General features: G+C 35.4%; 3 protein-coding genes across 5 annotated transcripts; 1 reads left to right on the forward strand and 2 right to left on the reverse strand.

Moving 5' to 3' along the window:
- Positions 1 to 1,921: 1,921 nt before the first annotated feature.
- LOC136224626 (UDP-glycosyltransferase 88A1) lies at positions 1,922 to 3,592 on the forward strand. The gene has a single exon (XM_066013014.1). The coding sequence runs from the start codon at positions 1,970 to 1,972 to the stop codon at positions 3,416 to 3,418; it is 1,449 nt and encodes a 482-aa protein (XP_065869086.1). The 5' UTR covers positions 1,922 to 1,969; the 3' UTR covers positions 3,419 to 3,592.
- Positions 3,593 to 4,071: 479 nt separating this feature from the next.
- Positions 4,072 to 11,546, reverse strand: LOC136224633 (uncharacterized). Of its 2 annotated transcripts, XM_066013022.1 has the most exons (6): positions 11,390 to 11,532; positions 10,954 to 11,121; positions 9,136 to 9,391; positions 8,662 to 8,776; positions 6,015 to 6,133; positions 4,072 to 4,586 (listed from the first exon to the last, which is right to left on the reverse strand). In XM_066013022.1, the coding sequence occupies exons 2-6, from the start codon at positions 11,108 to 11,110 to the stop codon at positions 4,535 to 4,537; spliced, it is 699 nt and encodes a 232-aa protein (XP_065869094.1). In that variant the 5' UTR covers positions 11,111 to 11,121; positions 11,390 to 11,532; the 3' UTR covers positions 4,072 to 4,534. The 2 variants fall into 2 exon arrangements, with proteins under 2 accessions (XP_065869094.1, XP_065869100.1); XM_066013028.1 differs by lacking the exon at positions 10,954 to 11,121 and having other exon boundaries at positions 11,390 to 11,546.
- A 1,419-nt stretch (positions 11,547 to 12,965) lies between these two features.
- LOC136224652 (uncharacterized) lies at positions 12,966 to 17,213 on the reverse strand. 2 transcript variants are annotated; one of them, XR_010686542.1, is made up of 6 exons: positions 16,901 to 17,213; positions 16,141 to 16,396; positions 15,666 to 15,780; positions 14,566 to 14,684; positions 14,388 to 14,478; positions 12,966 to 13,307 (listed from the first exon to the last, which is right to left on the reverse strand). XR_010686542.1 is itself a non-coding variant. In XM_066013048.1 (5 exons), the coding sequence occupies exons 2-5, from the start codon at positions 16,362 to 16,364 to the stop codon at positions 13,256 to 13,258; spliced, it is 510 nt and encodes a 169-aa protein (XP_065869120.1). In that variant the 5' UTR covers positions 16,365 to 16,396; positions 16,901 to 17,192; the 3' UTR covers positions 12,966 to 13,255. The 2 variants fall into 2 exon arrangements, 1 of the variants encoding a protein (XP_065869120.1); XM_066013048.1 differs by lacking the exon at positions 14,388 to 14,478 and having other exon boundaries at positions 16,901 to 17,192.
- Positions 17,214 to 17,497: the final 284 nt, after the last annotated feature.

Below are 17,497 nucleotides of genomic sequence, written 5' to 3' on the forward strand. Positions count from 1 at the left end.
GAAGAGAGCACAACAAATCCCATGTAATTTGTCTCTGACTCCTATCCGGATTCCCATAATACCCAGTACACCTCCAAGTAGGAGAAACACCATCAGATATAGACATATCAATATGATTTTTGGAAAAACTCAAGATGTCAACAGAAATCAAATCATTCCAAAACACAGCCAGACCACCACTCCTACCAATACTGTCTACACAAAAACACCCCTGAAAACCCATATTTCTCTTTAATTCTTCTACTCTATTAGCATGAACAAGAGTCTCCATTAGAAACACAAAAGAAGGCTTACAGCTCTTAATCATATCCTTAAGAGCTAACACTGTACGCGGATTGCCAAGCCCGCGACAGTTCCAACTAACACCAATCATTGCGACCGGCGGGGCGTCCCTAGGACCCCGGCCGAAAAAAGATTGCTACTGTTTAAACTCCCAGCAGCAGGATTGGTAACCACCTCAACAACCGACTCAGATTGAACTTGAACCTTCCTCTTACGCTTCCTTTCATCATCAAGAATCATATCATCAAGCTCACAACCTCCGTCCCCTTCTACCAACTTATGCTCTTCATCTCTCTCAACCATCTGAACCACCTTATTATTTGCAACTCTCATTGTGGTATTCTGCTTACCCTTTTCCCCTACATTAGATCCCTCAATCTTCCCCTGACCATCCAGACCAACCTGATTAACATCATCAGGACACACATTCCTCTTGGAGTTTAAAGAAACAATATTCACATCACGCGGATTCCGCAGCCACTTACCCGCTCCTCCATCATTCCCTTGCCTTGAAGCCACCCTTAACCAAGGACCCCATTCCTTCTGTAACAACTTCCTATCCTTATCTATAGCACCTGGGCAACTACTTTCAGTATGACTCAAACAGCCACAAAGAACACAAAAAAGAATCAACCTCTCATATTTAAATTGCACCACAGATGAATTCCCATTCGAGACCTTGATTTTCTTCCACCTCTTTAAAGGAACCCTAACATCAATCCTCACTTTTATACGCATATAAGTATTCCAAAACCCCGAATTATTCGTGCTATCATATTCTAAAAATTCCCCCACAAACCCCTCCAACTAACGACCTATTGACTCAGCCATAAAACCAATCGGTAAATCATAGATACGTACCCAAAAATTCACATGAAAGAGCGGAATCTGAGAAGGAACATCTCCGCACCTCAACCTTTCAAGAACAAGAGTTCGATTATCAAAATTCCATGGCCCAGCATCCAAAATTGATTGCATATCTTCAATAGAAAAGAATTGGAAAAGAAATCTCTGTTCCCCAGTGTCTTTGATACATAAACCCTGAGAAGGATGCCAAATAATCGCTAATCGCTTTTTCATAGACTGAAAATTCACCGCCGTCTCAGTGAGAAGTCGACCAACCAAACTAAGTTCCACCAAATTTTTGCTACCTCCATCTCCATCATCAGGAACATCAAGCACAAATTGTTCCTCCTCATCATCTAGTAATGATAACTCTGAAAAATCTTGATCCATCTCAAGATTGAAAACGCAGTGACAAAGCCACGAGAAAGAAATTCCAAAATTCGACAGAGAAAAGCCAAAGGGAAGCGGTAACAAGATCAATGGAAAAGAACCAGCAGATAACAAGATCGATCAAAAATCAGCGGAGAAAACTCTAGAACTCAAAGAAGAGGAAAACCAAAAGCTCAGGAGAGAGAAAAAGTCACTCTTTCTTTTTGTTTATTATTAGTAATTTTACTTCTCAGATTTACAAGTTGGATTGAAATTAATATAAGTTGAGTAAACAAAAAAACAAATATACATTGAGAATTTCTAGAATAGGACAGTATGGGCCAATAGAATAATAACATGTCATAATTAATTCATTATAAAAAAGCATTCTTATTGATTTAATCGAAGCCAAGAGTCTCAAAATTCAGTTTCCTGTCAGTCTCTCCTCTCTACAGCAAAACAGAATATCGCTATGTCTTCGGCACTGGTTTTGCTCCCGTCGCCGGCGATAGGCCACCTGATATCCATGGTGGAGCTTGGCAAGTTCATACTTTCCTCTCAACCTTCACTTTCTATTCACATACTTATAATCCCCGCACCTTACAGTGCCGGTAAAACTTCTTCTTACATTGAAAATGTTGCTGCCACCGTTCCTTCAATCTATTTCCACCATCTTCCCGCCGTCTCTCCCCATTCTACAACCGCCGCTAATCACGAAACCCTAACCTTTGAGGTTCTCCGTCTCAGCCAGCCTAACGTCTGTCAAATCCTCATTTCTATCTCCGAAACTTCCACCGTTAACGCTCTTGTTCTCGACTTCTTTTGTGCTGTTCATCTCTCCGTTGCCTCTGCGCTCAAAATCCCTTGTTATTTCTTCTATACTTCTCCTGCTGCTTGTCTTGCTCTTTTTCTATATACTCCGATTAATCATCGGAAATACACCAAGAGTTTCAAAGATCTTAACGGCACATTTCTTGATGTTCCCGGTCTACCGCCAATTCCGGCCACCGACATGCCGAAGCCGGTGCTTGATCGGAACGATAAGGCTTATGAGTTTTTTCTAGAAGCCTCCGAAATTCTTCCGAAAGCTTCTGGAATTATAATAAACACCTATGAATCGCTTGAACCAAGACCTCTGAAAGCAATATCAGAGGGACAATGCGTACCGGACAGTACAACTCCTCCTATTTTCTGTATCGGGCCGTTGATAGCAACACGTAACGAAAAGGATTTCACCGTTAACGGCGTCGGTAACCTTAAGGACGGTCTTCCCGAGTGGTTAACCTGGCTCGACTCGCAACCGAGTCGAAGCGTTGTGTTTTTGTGCTTTGGTAGTTTAGGTTTGTTTTCGAAGGAACAGTTAATGGAAATTGCAATTGGATTGGAGAGAAGTGGACAGAGGTTTTTATGGGTGGTGAGAAATCCTCCGGCGATTGAAAAAGGCTTAGCCATTTCGGCTCAGGCTGATCCTGACTTGGACTCTCTGCTTCCTGATGGTTTCTTAACTCGTACAAAGGATAGGGGATATGTGGTGAAATCATGGGCTCCTCAAGTTGCTGTGTTAAATCACGACTCGGTTGGAGGGTTTGTGACTCACTGTGGGTGGAACTCGGTGCTTGAAGCAGTATGGGCTGGTGTGCCAATGGTGGCTTGGCCTCTCTACGCGGAGCAAAGGTTTAATAGGATTGTGATGGTACAAGATATGAAAATTGCGTTGTCAATGGACGAGTCGGAGGACGGGTTTGTAACTGCTATGGAGGTTGAGAAGAGAGTTACTGAGCTGATGGAATCCGAGTCAGGTAAATTGGTGAGAGAGCAAACTATTGCTATGAAAAAAGCAGCCAAAGAGGCACTAAGTGAGAGTGGTTCATCTCGTGTTGCTTTGTCCAAACTCACTGAGTCATGGAAGCGTGATATATAACCCACGTCAATTTGGTTGTGATAAATACTCATTTCTTATATATATTGCTTGAAGTTAGTTACTTGAATTAATATTGATTCTCTCTATTAGCATAATGAGAAAAAGTTTCCAAAAATTGCATATGTAACATGAAATGAACAAATTCATGAATCTAAAATGTCATTATTAACACAATACTGATTCTTATAACTAATAATTGCAGCTGAGCTATACAACCTAGACTATATTTATTCTCCTATAGTAGAATTATTATCCCCTCATCAAGTTGCTTTCTAAGTGGATATTTCTAACAAATGGACATTAATTTTCCACACTTCATGCTCCTGCATTTCCTAGAAGATTAGGTGGGGACGTGGCAAGTGGAGATGACATATCAACAATTTATAATTAATAATAAAAATATTTAATTAATATTTAGTATTAATATTGTAAGATAAAATATAGCATAACATAAACAAGTTAAAATATTCGTATATTGATATGCATGGGGACTTTCAGTTGGCTAGTGGACTTTCAGTTGTAGTTTTTCAATTATTTGTGCATGTGGGCGCACTACTCCTACTTTATCAACTTCGCACTCAATCATCATTCATCAGTAATTCACTACTTTATCACCTAGTATAAAATAAATAATTGAAAATCAGAAAGAGACGTAAAGAACTTCGGATCACTGCCCAATCTCAATGTGTCAAATGGCATGGGTTCGTACAAGATATTTGTATAATATTAGAATTCACCTAACTTGGAAAAAAAATGGTATTCTCACTTAATTACATTACTCAATGAAGACCAAAATACATTAACTTAAGATGTACATTGATAGAAAATACACCAAAAATCTAGATAACTAAGATATAGGTAAAAGGATTGATACTCCTGCTTGTTAGGCTTCAAGTTAATTTCACAAGTCTTCCAAAGGCATCTCATGATTTCATAAACTTGCCAACAAACACATCTATATATAGCCCATCCAAACAGAAACAAATTTCTAACTACACAATTTGAAGGATTGACGCTTTTAGTTGTCAAGTCCATACTCAATTTACTTCTCCACGAACCGGAAAATAGTGGATTACCAGATGGAACTGTGATTGCAATTTTGTGCTCCATGAGATGTTATGCGATGCTTCTTACATATTGATCAAGTGAAGTATTGAACAACTCAGACCTACATAAAGCATATACAAATTATACATGTCTGCTCTTACAATAAACCTTAAGGTCCGCTCGAGTATGATATAAAAACATTACACCAATGGTACCTGAACTTTACCTTATTTACACTTTGGTACCTAGATTACATTTTATCCAAAAAATATACCTGAAGTAATGATGACCGGACAATTTAGTACATTTTACCGGTTAATGACCGGTCAATAAGAGTTTCATGAGTTAGTTACACCGATGGTACCTGAACTTTACCATAATTCACACTTTGGTACCTAGATTTTATTTTATCCTAAAAACATAACTCAAGTAAAGGTGACTGAAAAACTTAGTTGGTTTGATCGGGTAATGAGTTTGACCATTTTGAACTAAATATTGGGACTCGCCATACACTCAATTAACATAAAATTACAATACTTTATGTTAATTGAGTATATAATGGATCTCAATTTTTAATTTAAAATAGTCAAACTCATGTTGAACGATCACTAATCAGTCAAATGTACTAAAATTTTGAGTCATCTTTACTTGAGGTGTATTTTTTGGACAAAATGAAATCTAGGTACCAAAGTGTGATTTAGGATAAAGTTCAGGTACCATCAGTGTAATTTACTCATCAAACTCGCACAGACCGGCCATTGACCGGTAAAATATACTAAATTGTCCGACCATTGTTACTTCAGGTATATTTTTTGGACAAAATGTAATTTAGGTACCAAAGTGTGAACTAGGGTAAAATTCAGGTATCATTAGTGTAATTTACTCTTTAATTTGATCAAATGTGCCACGTGTGAAATTTTGTAAGGAAAACAATGTATGAAGCTTAAGAGTGAACGATAATATCTGAACGCAAGCAACAATGTTCTGCTCATTCCTTTAATGTCATCAAATGTTATTTGCTTCATGCAGCTAAAAACAGAAAGGGTAAAGTTAAGCTAGTATTACACCATGGGGGCAAATTTGAGCCGTTGTGTACGATGAGGGTAAAATTGAGCTTCCCAAAATAACCTTGGGGACAAAATTGACCCTTATAGTTAGCAAAATGAGTATTCATAGGTTACTTATTTTGCATGGAATGGCTACACTAAACTATCAAACTCTAGGAAGTTGAAAGTTTTAACAACTTACTTAGCAACATACCAGGGAAAATATTTTTAACAAAGAAGATAGATTAGACTTGAAATCAGATTGCTTAATAAAATTAACCAGATCAGGTGAACAAAAATACATCTTTCAAGAAGAAATAAACAAACACAACCTAATTACATTGCTCATTCAAATTGAAAAGGTTAGATGAACCACAACCCCACACACCCACAGCTATAGAAAAGCACGATCAAGTTTACACAACAAGAATGGTACTTAACCGACCCACATCTTGGACAACTGATTCAATTATTTAGTTAAAAATAGAAACTAAATTTTGTACCTGATAGGAGCTCCAGGAGTGTAGAGGGGGTTTTTGACAACATATTCAACATATAGGTTGTAAATATACTTCAGTGATTCACGTAGATCACCCGTCCTGGGATGAGTAACCAAGATAATCTACACAAACAATAAGTACAGAGTTAAAAAGACTCCATCAAGCAATATAACAGGTCTGCTCAGAATCATATGGCGAACATTGGCATCAATTTAGAATGTACAATAAATTAGATATTGCTTAACCATATAACCCTCTCATGATTTCAAACAGATTGCAAACTCTATAAGCACTACAAGGTCTGGCTATGGGAGGTTATTACTGCCTGCCTTCTTGATCTTTGTGACCTATAATTTATTAAACATATTCCTTTTCTATATTTGTAATTATTTAAGCTTGGAGTTTAGTTTTCAAGAATATTAAGTCTCTTGTCATAAAGATACTATAAGCTAGCATACATATGACACAAAAATCAAAATTAGATATTCAAGAAGTTAACCTGAACAATTTAAACATATTCTCCTGTTTAACAAATATTTACTATCAAACCACTGTTATTAAAATCGTACCATTCAAAATTCGCGATTCGATCCACCCCCATTTAGATTCGAATTTATGGGGCGAATCTAAATCTGCCATAAATAGATGGTGAATCGGCCGATTCCCATGATTCATGTAAGGGATAATTACTAATCTGACCCAGTCAAGGATCCCAATTTACATATCTAACCCACATTGCCTCAAAGTTACCAAATTAGACACTTTCACCCATTTTGGACAAAACTAACCTTAGTTCTATTCGATCAATCGATCGATCTACTCCTTTTCTTCTTCTTCTCCGTTTCAACTTCTTCTTCGGTTCATCTTCTTCAATTTCTGATACCAATCGATAGAGATTTTTGACATATTATGTTCAATTTCCCGTACAAATGGTATATTTTTAGCTTATACGCTTGCTTTTCTCGTTGGTTTTGCCTCTTTCTTCATCTGTAATGGTTTTGCCTCTTTCTTCATCTGTAATGGTATCGTTTCAATTTCCTCAATTTTCCATAATTTTTTTCCATTTTCCATAATTTTTTTCCATTTGTGACGAAATTGTCGCATTTCGTCGCAAATGCGACAAGAATTGTCGCATTTCGTCGCAAATGCGACAATAATGGAGAAAAATGGGAAAAAATTATGGAAAATAGAGGAAATTGAAACGATACCATTACAGATGAAGAAAGAGGCAAAACCAACGAGAAAAGCAAGCGTATAAGCTAAAAATATACCATTTGTACGGGAAATTGAACATAATATGTCAAAAATCGCTAACGATTGGTATCAAAAATTGAAGAAGATGAACCGAAGAAGAAGTTGAAATGGAGAAGAAGAAGAACAAGAAGAAGAACAACAACAAAAAGAAGAAGATCGATCGATTGATCGAATAGAACTAAGGTTAGTTTTATCCAAAATGGGTGAAAGTGTCTAATTTGGTAACTTTGAGGCAAGGTGGGCTAGATATGTAAATTGGGGTCCTTGATTGGGTCAAATTAGTAATTATCCCTTCATGTAATCTGCTTCTTTTTTAATATTGAAATCTGCTTAACTTAGAGGTTGAGACTTGTGCGGTAATTAGATTTTAATTACTTAGAAACACTAAAGTGGAAAGAACTGAAAAAGTCAATACAACAACCAATAAGAATTAGGAAATAAATAATAAGAAATTAAGAATTAAATTAATATATTACATAATTACTTACTATACTCCTTAACCAATTAGGAATTAGGATTCAATGTTCAATACTATGTAACAAAACGTCTCTTACTTCTGATATAAAAAAAACAACGTCCCTTATTCTACTGCCAACACCAAGTCCTATATATTTTCTCTGCCTACTGTCTAGTAGATGATGATGATTCCCTTGACGATGAACAATGATTTGTGACTTAGTTTTATTAGGATTGCATGATTTGAATTTTAAGTAGTTGGTTGATATGATTTATTTTTTTACATTAGACTAATATTTGATAATATCTGAAGTTAAACATGCTAAATATTTTTATTTTACAATTTTATGAATTTGAATTTCGATTCATGATTCACAAAATTTGGATTTCAATTCACGATTTGATAGCTATGATCAAAACTCCTTATGTCTGAGGTAACTACAGTTTAATAACTTTTTTTTTTTTTTTTTTTTGCAGATCTCCAAGGGTTAGATCCCATGTCAAATATGGAATCAAACAAACATTTTTGCAGTGTACTTAAGAGTTTAAGATGCCTGACAAACATGGTATATAAATTTATACTTAAAAAGTACAAGAAAAAGTGCGTAGAAGTATGTCAGCTTAATTGTTTCCTTGACACTTTTTTTTGTATGAAATTGGTGTGGAGGTGCTGGGTGTTCAACACAGTACCCCATGTTTCCTTTTGGGATCCCTCCCAACCGAATCCATCTCTAATGATGGATTGGAAACCTCAATACTAAGTTGCTCTTAAAAAACAAAGGGAAAAAGAGGTGTAGCATATATGATCTGAAAAGCAATGTGGTCACAATCCTCAATCAGATTAGAATGGTAAATCCACTGGACAACTTTAAATATTTGACAGCTTGCATTCACATAAATGTAAGAGCAAAGACAAAGCATATGAAGAGCATATCAATACCTTTATCCCAGAAGGAGTCTCCATGAAACTAAGTTTGTACGTATTCGTGCGGAAACTGTGGAATGAACAACCTTGGCCAGGTAACTGAGGCATGCCAAGATTTCCTTTCTCCACACTGCAGAAAAGATAAAACCCCAGAATACAGATTCAATTCAACACAAGATACATAATACAGAATCATAGAGCAGAAATTACGCACTACAACCAAATCCAATGCACCCTATGAAAACACTTCAGGGTTAAAATAAAATCTCAAGACATAGTAAGTGATGTATACAATGCAGATCGGAAATTTATCAACATCTTCCATTTACTAGCTTGACAATTGGATCATGTTCCATTAACACAGAGAACTCAGAATCATGCAGCAACCTAGTAGCGAAAAGAAGACTCAAACTTAGAATGGACATGAATGTACACTTTTTAAATTACATGATAGAAAAAATTTTGAAAAATGGGATAGGATTAGAACACCTTGTGGGATCCAACTTGGCGGTAAGGGACTTGAGCGAGAAAAGTAGACCGAACATGAGCTTATGATCCTGCTGCACATCGAGGGTGCGAAGTGGGCGATTCCATTCCTTGTAGAGAAGGCATACACCATTCCTATTGAACACATACATCACATTCGCATTGTTACCAGATGCAGTTGGTGCCGGTGGCAACGGGCTAATGTCTGATCCTCCAAAGAATTGCATCTTTTTGCCCCCAATCAAATATAATCCAGAATCTGTATAGCATTCACCAATAAAATATAACAGGATTAAGATCTATCCATTTGCATTAACTCATCTTAACTCTGATATTCCATTGATTAAGCTTAAAGTAAAACTACAATTCAATTCAGTCCAAAGGCTATGTTTGATTCAATTTTCTTTGTGGAATTCATTTCATTTAGAAATGAATTCCATGATTAGGTGAATTTGTTTGTTTGGTGTGCAATATATAAAGTATGGAATTCATTTCAAAAGAAATGAATACTGTGTTTGGAATAATTGTGAAATTCACTTTATATTTATTAATGTTCAGAATTATCCTCTCTTGTATTTATTATATAATGTAATAACAGAAATAGGAGCACTATAATGTTACTTATATAAATACATAAATAACATTATCTTCCATAAAATTTCTAGATTAAAATGTGATTGACTAAATCTTAGATAAAACACAGAACTATATACATATATATATAAAGCTTGACAAGCAATAACTGATTCATACAACAATAACCTCAAATAGCAATTAATAAAATAAATTGAATACTTGTTTACGGGTTCTCACTCAACAAAACAACTAAATATTTGTTCTCACTCAATAAATGGATCCTTAAACATATCTTATAGTAAAGAAGGCAAATGATATCTTTCTATATATACAATACAACTAAATGTTGCCTTCCTTCCTAGTACCTTAGGATGAATGCACCCACAAAACTCAACTAAAAACTATTTGCCTTGGACAAACAAATCTTATTCAATAAAAACTAGGTTCACAAAAACTCCATCCATGAAATTTTTGTGTCCAAGACTATCATATGCCAAAATAAAGTACAGACATAATCATCCAAAACATCCAACTTTCTAAGAACAAATACCAAGTACCAAAATCATGACTTACTACTCTGTTTATTCAATTTGCTAGAACAAGCAAAAATAACATATTCATTTTAGATCACAAAGTTTGGTGGGACTGTTGCCTACATATGTGCAAATTTGCAATCACGTTTTAGCTAATTAGTTGTAAAATCCAAAAGGTCGAGTTCTCAAAATATATCACATTAATGGGTATAGAGATGATAATTGACTATATCAGATCAAACAATTGAATATGCAAAAAGAAAACTGCTAGCTCGTTTTACATAGGATCAGCTTCAGGCTTTCAACTGAGTGCAACAACAAAATATCAATTAGCTCATTTTACATAGGATCAGTTTTATGCTTTTTTACATTAAATTTCTTTGATTGAAAAAAAAAAAAAATCAATTAAAGACTCTAGCTCCTTATACATAGAATCAGTTTCAGGCTTTCAACTGAGTGAAACAAAAAAACCATTAAATCTGATAAAATATAAAGTAAAACCTATAATAAAAGAAGAAACAATCAAAATTGAAGCTTGCTAATCTGGTCCGGACGGCAAGGATGAAAGACGGTTGCGTGCCAGCATCAATTGGATAGAAATTAAATTTTTTGTATGTTTCTTTAATGCAATTGAATCAAGAGTGCATTATATAATCGAAAATTAGAAAGCAGAGATTTGATTTCAAGGAGAGAGGTGAAGTGTAGATTCGACCATGTGAGGAAGAAAAACTGCAGCAGATTCGACCATGTGGGGGGAGGGGGAGAATTTCCAAAAGCGCTAAATCAAAGTGAGGTGTCGGCGGTGAAGAGAGGAGTGCATATTGACGCGGTGAGAGATGGAGATGGAGATGTCGATGGATCGCTGCCATCGAGTAGGTTTCTGAAGCAAAGGAAGAAAAACGATTCAAGAGATGTAGAAACACGGGATTTTTGTCTTCAAATCTGGAATTCATTCATAATTTCGATCAAGTATGATATAATTTGATCCATTCATTTATACCAATCATACATGCAAATTTAAGTTTCTTAAAAATTCGGCTGGAGTCAAGGTTTAATAAATGAACTTCCACAGTTGAGATTGCAGTAATGCGACGGAGAAGATAATGCTAATAACTGAAAAGGGAGATGGAAATGATAGAGAGACATACCTGAGAGTGGCGAGAGCTAAGCGAGACCGGCAGAGAGAGAGAGAGAGAGAGAGGTGCCAGCGAGGAAGAAGAAAGAATGGGGAGTAGCAAAGCAACTAAGCAGTACCAGACTATGTCGTTTTATCATCTACAGGTCGTCTCAGCAAGCAAGACATAACTACGCCGTTTCGTATCTTCTTGTAGCTTCATTCCGTTCTTAAGTATTGGATTAAAAAGAAAAGCCAGTACATATTTACATATTTACGGTGCCTTCTATGGTTACTTTGTTTTTGATAAAGTAACATTACTTTTTGTTTTTCACCATTAGATGATGGGGTGTAAAATTAATCTAATGGTGAAAATACACAAAGCAAGACTTACTTTGTTAAAAACAAAGTAAGTATAGCCTAACCCCATATTTACCTATGTTCAGACTTGGGAAGTTTTTTTTTTTTTTTGAATAAGGTGCAAAACTACCCTAACATTTAGGGCTAGGAGTAATTTCTTCTAACGTCTAAAATAGTTCAATTTTACTTCCAATATTGACAGTAAAAAGCAATTTTATTCCTAACATTGACAGATTTGGTCAATTTCAGATATTATTGTAGAACACATATATTTTGTTCTTTATTGGTGCATAACATTTCGTTAAAAAAATCATATTTTCTATGGTTTAATAATAGAATTATAGGTTAATATTTATTAATTCGGTGAAATATTTTGAATTTTTTTATCCAACTCGTAAAATAGACAGTATACTTTTTTATTTATTTTTTATTTTTTCACGTCTAATCATATGCAATTAGGCTACGAACTACAGTGGTCCGGACAGCTTCTCGTTTCCCTCTTGCCTCTCGGATGTCGTCCATGCGCGGAGAGCGATCCCTGCAGATACTCCGACGATCAAGAAAGTTAGATGTTCGACTCGGTTACTAAGGAAATAATCGGAAAGCCTAAAATGTATCTGATAGAGTTGAGAGTGAGAACCTGTCCATACCTTCCCTTTGTTGGGGGTATTTATAGTGAGTTGTGGTGGTCTTATGGGCCTCTCAAGGCCTTGCTTGTATTGGGCTTGGGCCTAATGGGCCTTGTGATAATATCCCGAATCAATATGTAATTATATGTTTATGATTTGTCACTAATGAGTGATAAAAATGACTCACATGTGAAGTGTAGATGAATTATTTCTAAAAATGACCCAAGTTAACAACATTAGAGATAAAATTGCTCTTGCCTGACAACATTAGAGGTAAAATTACTCATTGTTATAAACGTTAGAGATATTTTTGCACTTTTTTTTTGTAGGCCTAATACACAAATAACCCTCTGAACTTGTCTAAATGTTACAACTGCCCCCTCCAACTTTCAATAGTAACAACTTACCCCTCTACAAATACCGATACAAATCCTCCTTATCAAGATCTATAATTTGTTTAGAATAGACCTATCCTTACTGAACTTTAGTTAACCAAATAAAATAGAAAATTAATGCCACAATTACTATGATTAGAAATCCCGAACAACAAAATTTCTAAGCAAACCCGGGGTAGAAAAAAACTAGAAGGAAAATAAATTGCCGTTGGTAAATGCTTAAATAGAGCAATAAACAATTTTCTAAACTTCGTATAATTGCAGTTCTCAAGTCTTGCCTTTATCAAAAGTCTTCCAAAAGGCAAATTACAAAGGCATCTCATGATTTCATAAACTTGTCAACAAACGCACCTATATATATATAGCCCATCCAAACAGAAACAAATTTCTAACTACACAAATTGAAGGGAAGACGCTTTCAGTTGTCAAGTCCATACTCAATTTACTCCTCCAAGAACAGGAAAATGGTGGATTACCAGATGGAACTGTGATTGCAATTTTATGCTCCATGGGATGTTATGCGATGCTTCTAACATATTGATCAAGTGAAGTATTGAACAACTCAGACCTACATAAAGCATATACAAATTATACATTTGTAAATATCTGCTCTTACAATAAACCTCAAGGTCAGCTGGAGTATGATATAAAGACATTACGACATAAACAAGGGAAGATTAAGTTTACCCTTGTCATTCAAAATAGCTCAATTCTGCCCTCATGGTAGAAAGTTCAGCTAAATTTTACCGTCGTGATTAAAAAAATCTAGCTTAATTTGGCTATTTTTTAAGTAAAAAGAAAAAATTAGTGACAGAATTCCGTCAAAAAGGGTGAAGTTAAGTTATAGTATTTATACTATGGGGGAAAAATTGAGCTTCCCAAATAACCTTGGGGACAAAATTGACCCTTATCCGTTCAATAATTCATGAGCAGATCATAAGATGTATGGATGCAGTAGCTAACATGAGTATTCATAGGTTATTTAATTTGCATGGAACAGCTAGACTAAACTATCAAACTCTAGGAAGTTGAAAGTTTTAACAACTTAGTTAGCAACATACCAGGGGGGAAAAAATATGGACGAAGGGCCAAATTTGACAAATTAGTTAGCAACGTACGAAATTGTACAAATTTAACCCCAACATTTCCAAGCAATATCAATTTTAGCCCTATGTAACCAAAATTTTAAAAAAGTTGGTTTGACTATTATTTAATAGTCACGTCCAGCTTTCCAAACATCAATTATGTCCGACATATGTTTAATGTGTTACATTACATAAAAAACAGTTAAAATGCTAACAACTATGTATACTACATAGAAGTTAATCACACAAAAAAAGTGTCTAAAATGTTCACAAATAACCAACAAAAAAAATGTACGAAAGGGCTAAAACTGATCTTGCTTGGAAACGTTAGAGTTAAATTTGTACCATTTTGTACCTTAGGACCAAATTTGTACTTTCTCAAAAACTTTAGGGTCAAATTTGGGCCTTATCCCAAAAAATATTAAAAAGAAGATAGATTAGATCTAGTATCAGATTGCTTAATAAAGTTAACCAGATTGGGTGAAGACTCCTGTAAGCTAGAGCAAGGTACTTGGCAACATATCCAAAAATACATTTTACTAGAAAAAATAAATAAACACGACCTAATTAGATTACTCATTCAAGTTGAGCAGATTAGATGAACCACCACCCACCACCCCACACAGCGACAGCTATAGAAAAGCACGATCAAGTCTACACAACAAGAATGGTACTTAACAGACCCAAATCTTGGACAGCTGATTCAATTATTTAGTTAAACAAAGAAACTAAATTTTATACCTGATAGGAGCTCCAGGAGTGTAGAGGGGGTTTTTGACAACATATTCAACATATAAGTTGTAAATATACTTCAGTGATTCACGTAGATCGCCGGTCCTGGGATGAGTAACTAAGATAATCTACACAAACAATAAATACACAGTTAAAAAGACTCCATCAAGAAATATAACAGGTCTGCTCAGAATCATATAGCGAACACCTGCAGAAATTTGCAAATCGTTGGCATCAATTTAGAATGTACAATAAATTAGATATTGCTTCAACCATATAACCCTCTCATCATTTCAAACAGATTACAAACTCTATAAGCACCACAAGGTCTGGCTATGGGAGGTTATGCCTGCCTGCCTTCTTGATCTTTGTGACCTATAATTTGTTAAACATAGTCCTTTTCTATATATGGAATTATTTAAGCTTGGAGTTCAGTTTTCAAGAATATCAAGTCTTTTGCCATAAAGATTCGTACTATAAGCTAGCATACATATGAATAAAATTCAAAATTAGATATTCAAGGACTTAATCTAAACAATTTAAACATACTCTCCTGTTTTGTTATGCTAACTCAATGTGTACAAACTTAGTGGTTGAGTGCCAGATCTCCCACTACTAGTAATATGTTCTTTTTTTTTTTTTTTGCACATCTCCAAGGGTTAGATCCCATGTCAAATATCGAATCAAACAAACAGTTTTGCAGTATGCTTACGAGCTTAAGATGCCTGACAAACATGGTATATAACTTTATACTTAAAAAATACAAGAAAAAGTGTGTAGAAGTATGTCAGGTTAATTGTTTCCTTGACACTTTTTTGTATGAAATTGGTGTGGAGGTGCTGGGTGTTCAACTCAGTACCCCATGTTTCCTTTGGGATCCCCTCCCAACCGAATCCATCTCTAATGATGGATAGGAAACCTGAATACTAAGTTGCTCTTGAAAAATAAAGGGAAAAAGAGGCGTCACATATATGATCTGAAAAACAATGTGGTCACAATCCTCATTCAGATTAGAATGGTAAATCCACTGGACAACTTTAAATATTTGACAGCTTGCATTCACATAAATGTAAGAGCAAAGACAAAGTATATGAAGAGCATATCAATACCTTTATCCCAGAAGGAGTCTCCATGAAACTAAGTTTGTAAGTATTTGTGCGAAAGCTGTGGAATGAACAACCTTGGCCAGGTAACTGAGGCATGCCAAGATTTCCTTTCTCCACACTGCAGAAAAGATAAAACTCCAGAATACTGATACAACACAAGATACATACTACAGAATCATAGAGAAGAAATTACACACTACAACCAAATCCAATGCGCCCTATGAAAACACTTAAATAAAATCTCAAGACATAGTAGGTGATGTATAAAATGCAGATCGGAAATTTATCATCATCTTCCATTTACTAGCTTGACAATTGGATCATGTTCCATTAACACAGAGAACTCAGAATCATGCAGCAACCTAGTAATGAAAAGAGGACTCGAACTTAGAATAGACATGAATGTTCACTTTTAAATCACATGATAAAAAGAAATTTGAAAAATGGGATAGGATTAGAACACAAATAGAAAGTACACCTTGTGGGATCCAACTTGGCAGTAAGGGACTTGAGCGAGAAAAGTAGACCAAACATGAGCTTGTGATCCTGCTGTGCATCGAGGGTGTGAAGTGGGCGATTCCATTCCTTGTAGAGAAGGCACACACCATTCCTATTGAACACATACATCATATTCGCATTGTTACCAGATGCGGTTGGTGCCGGTGGCAACGGGCTAATATCTGATCCTCCAAAGAATTGCATCTTTTTGCCCCCAATCAAATAGAATTTAGAATCTGTATTTTAAGCAATTAAAAGTTTCATACCAGTAGGATTTGTAGAGCAATTACAAATTTACAAGGTTTTTCTTTAAGCAATTAATATTTTAATCAATTACAAATATACAGTTACAAAGTTATTCTTTTAAGACCAAAATTTTCAATTAAACCCTCTTCCATTAAAACTCTCCTTCCAAATAAACCCTCCCATTAAAACGCTCCTTACTACACACTGACAGCAGCAAATCAAGCAGAGGCAGGACTGCAGAAGTATAAACGCATCAATGCTCAAACATCAATGAGCAAAAAATGAAGCAGAAGCATCAAAGCTCAAGCAATATAACTATAAGATCTCCGTCATTGACACAAGAATTTCAATTAAGACAACCAAATCAATTAGCACAACACAAGAATTTCAATTAACACTTACACAACTAAAAAGGAATCACAATTAACAATTAAGTAAAAAAGAAAGAAAGAAATCGAATAAGGCAGAGGAGTGTAGCTGTGAAGAGAAATTACCTTTTGGGGAAGAATAGCAGACAGCGAACTTCGAAGGACGAACAGACGGAAACGCAGGGACGACCGGAGATGAGTGATGTGCTGATCGGCCGTTTTACTTTTCAGAAATTAGGAATTAGGAATTTTGTCTAGGGAGGGAGAATGGAGATGCGCATGACTTGGAGAAGTTGGCTGGGTAATTAGTTTTGTTTTTTGTTTTTTTGGCATAAAGCCCAATTGAGCCCCTAATCTATACATAAAAAATCATTTGAGCACTTATTCTTCTAAAATCATCAAATCAGTTCCTATACTTTAGGAAAATGAACAATTGGACACCTGTTGAAGATAGAACTAAATGACAGACTTTATGCTATCAAAATTGGACGCAAATAACTTTTGATGGAACAAGAAAGTAAGATTCTTGATGTGAACACAGTATTACGAAAGTGGTTTGGTTCTTAGAGGATGTGAGATTCAGAATCAGAGATTGAGGCTAATGTTAATGATGTGTAGGTGTTGTTATTAGCTAGCAGAATTTATGGGATTCGGTCTCGGAATAAATTCAATTCGCCAGGAGGAAATGGAAGATTTAGAACTGCAATTGAATTGAATAGGAAT

This window comes from Euphorbia lathyris, chromosome 1, assembly GCF_963576675.1.
Source record: "Euphorbia lathyris chromosome 1, ddEupLath1.1, whole genome shotgun sequence".
Lineage (NCBI taxonomy): Eukaryota > Viridiplantae > Streptophyta > Magnoliopsida > Malpighiales > Euphorbiaceae > Euphorbia > Euphorbia lathyris.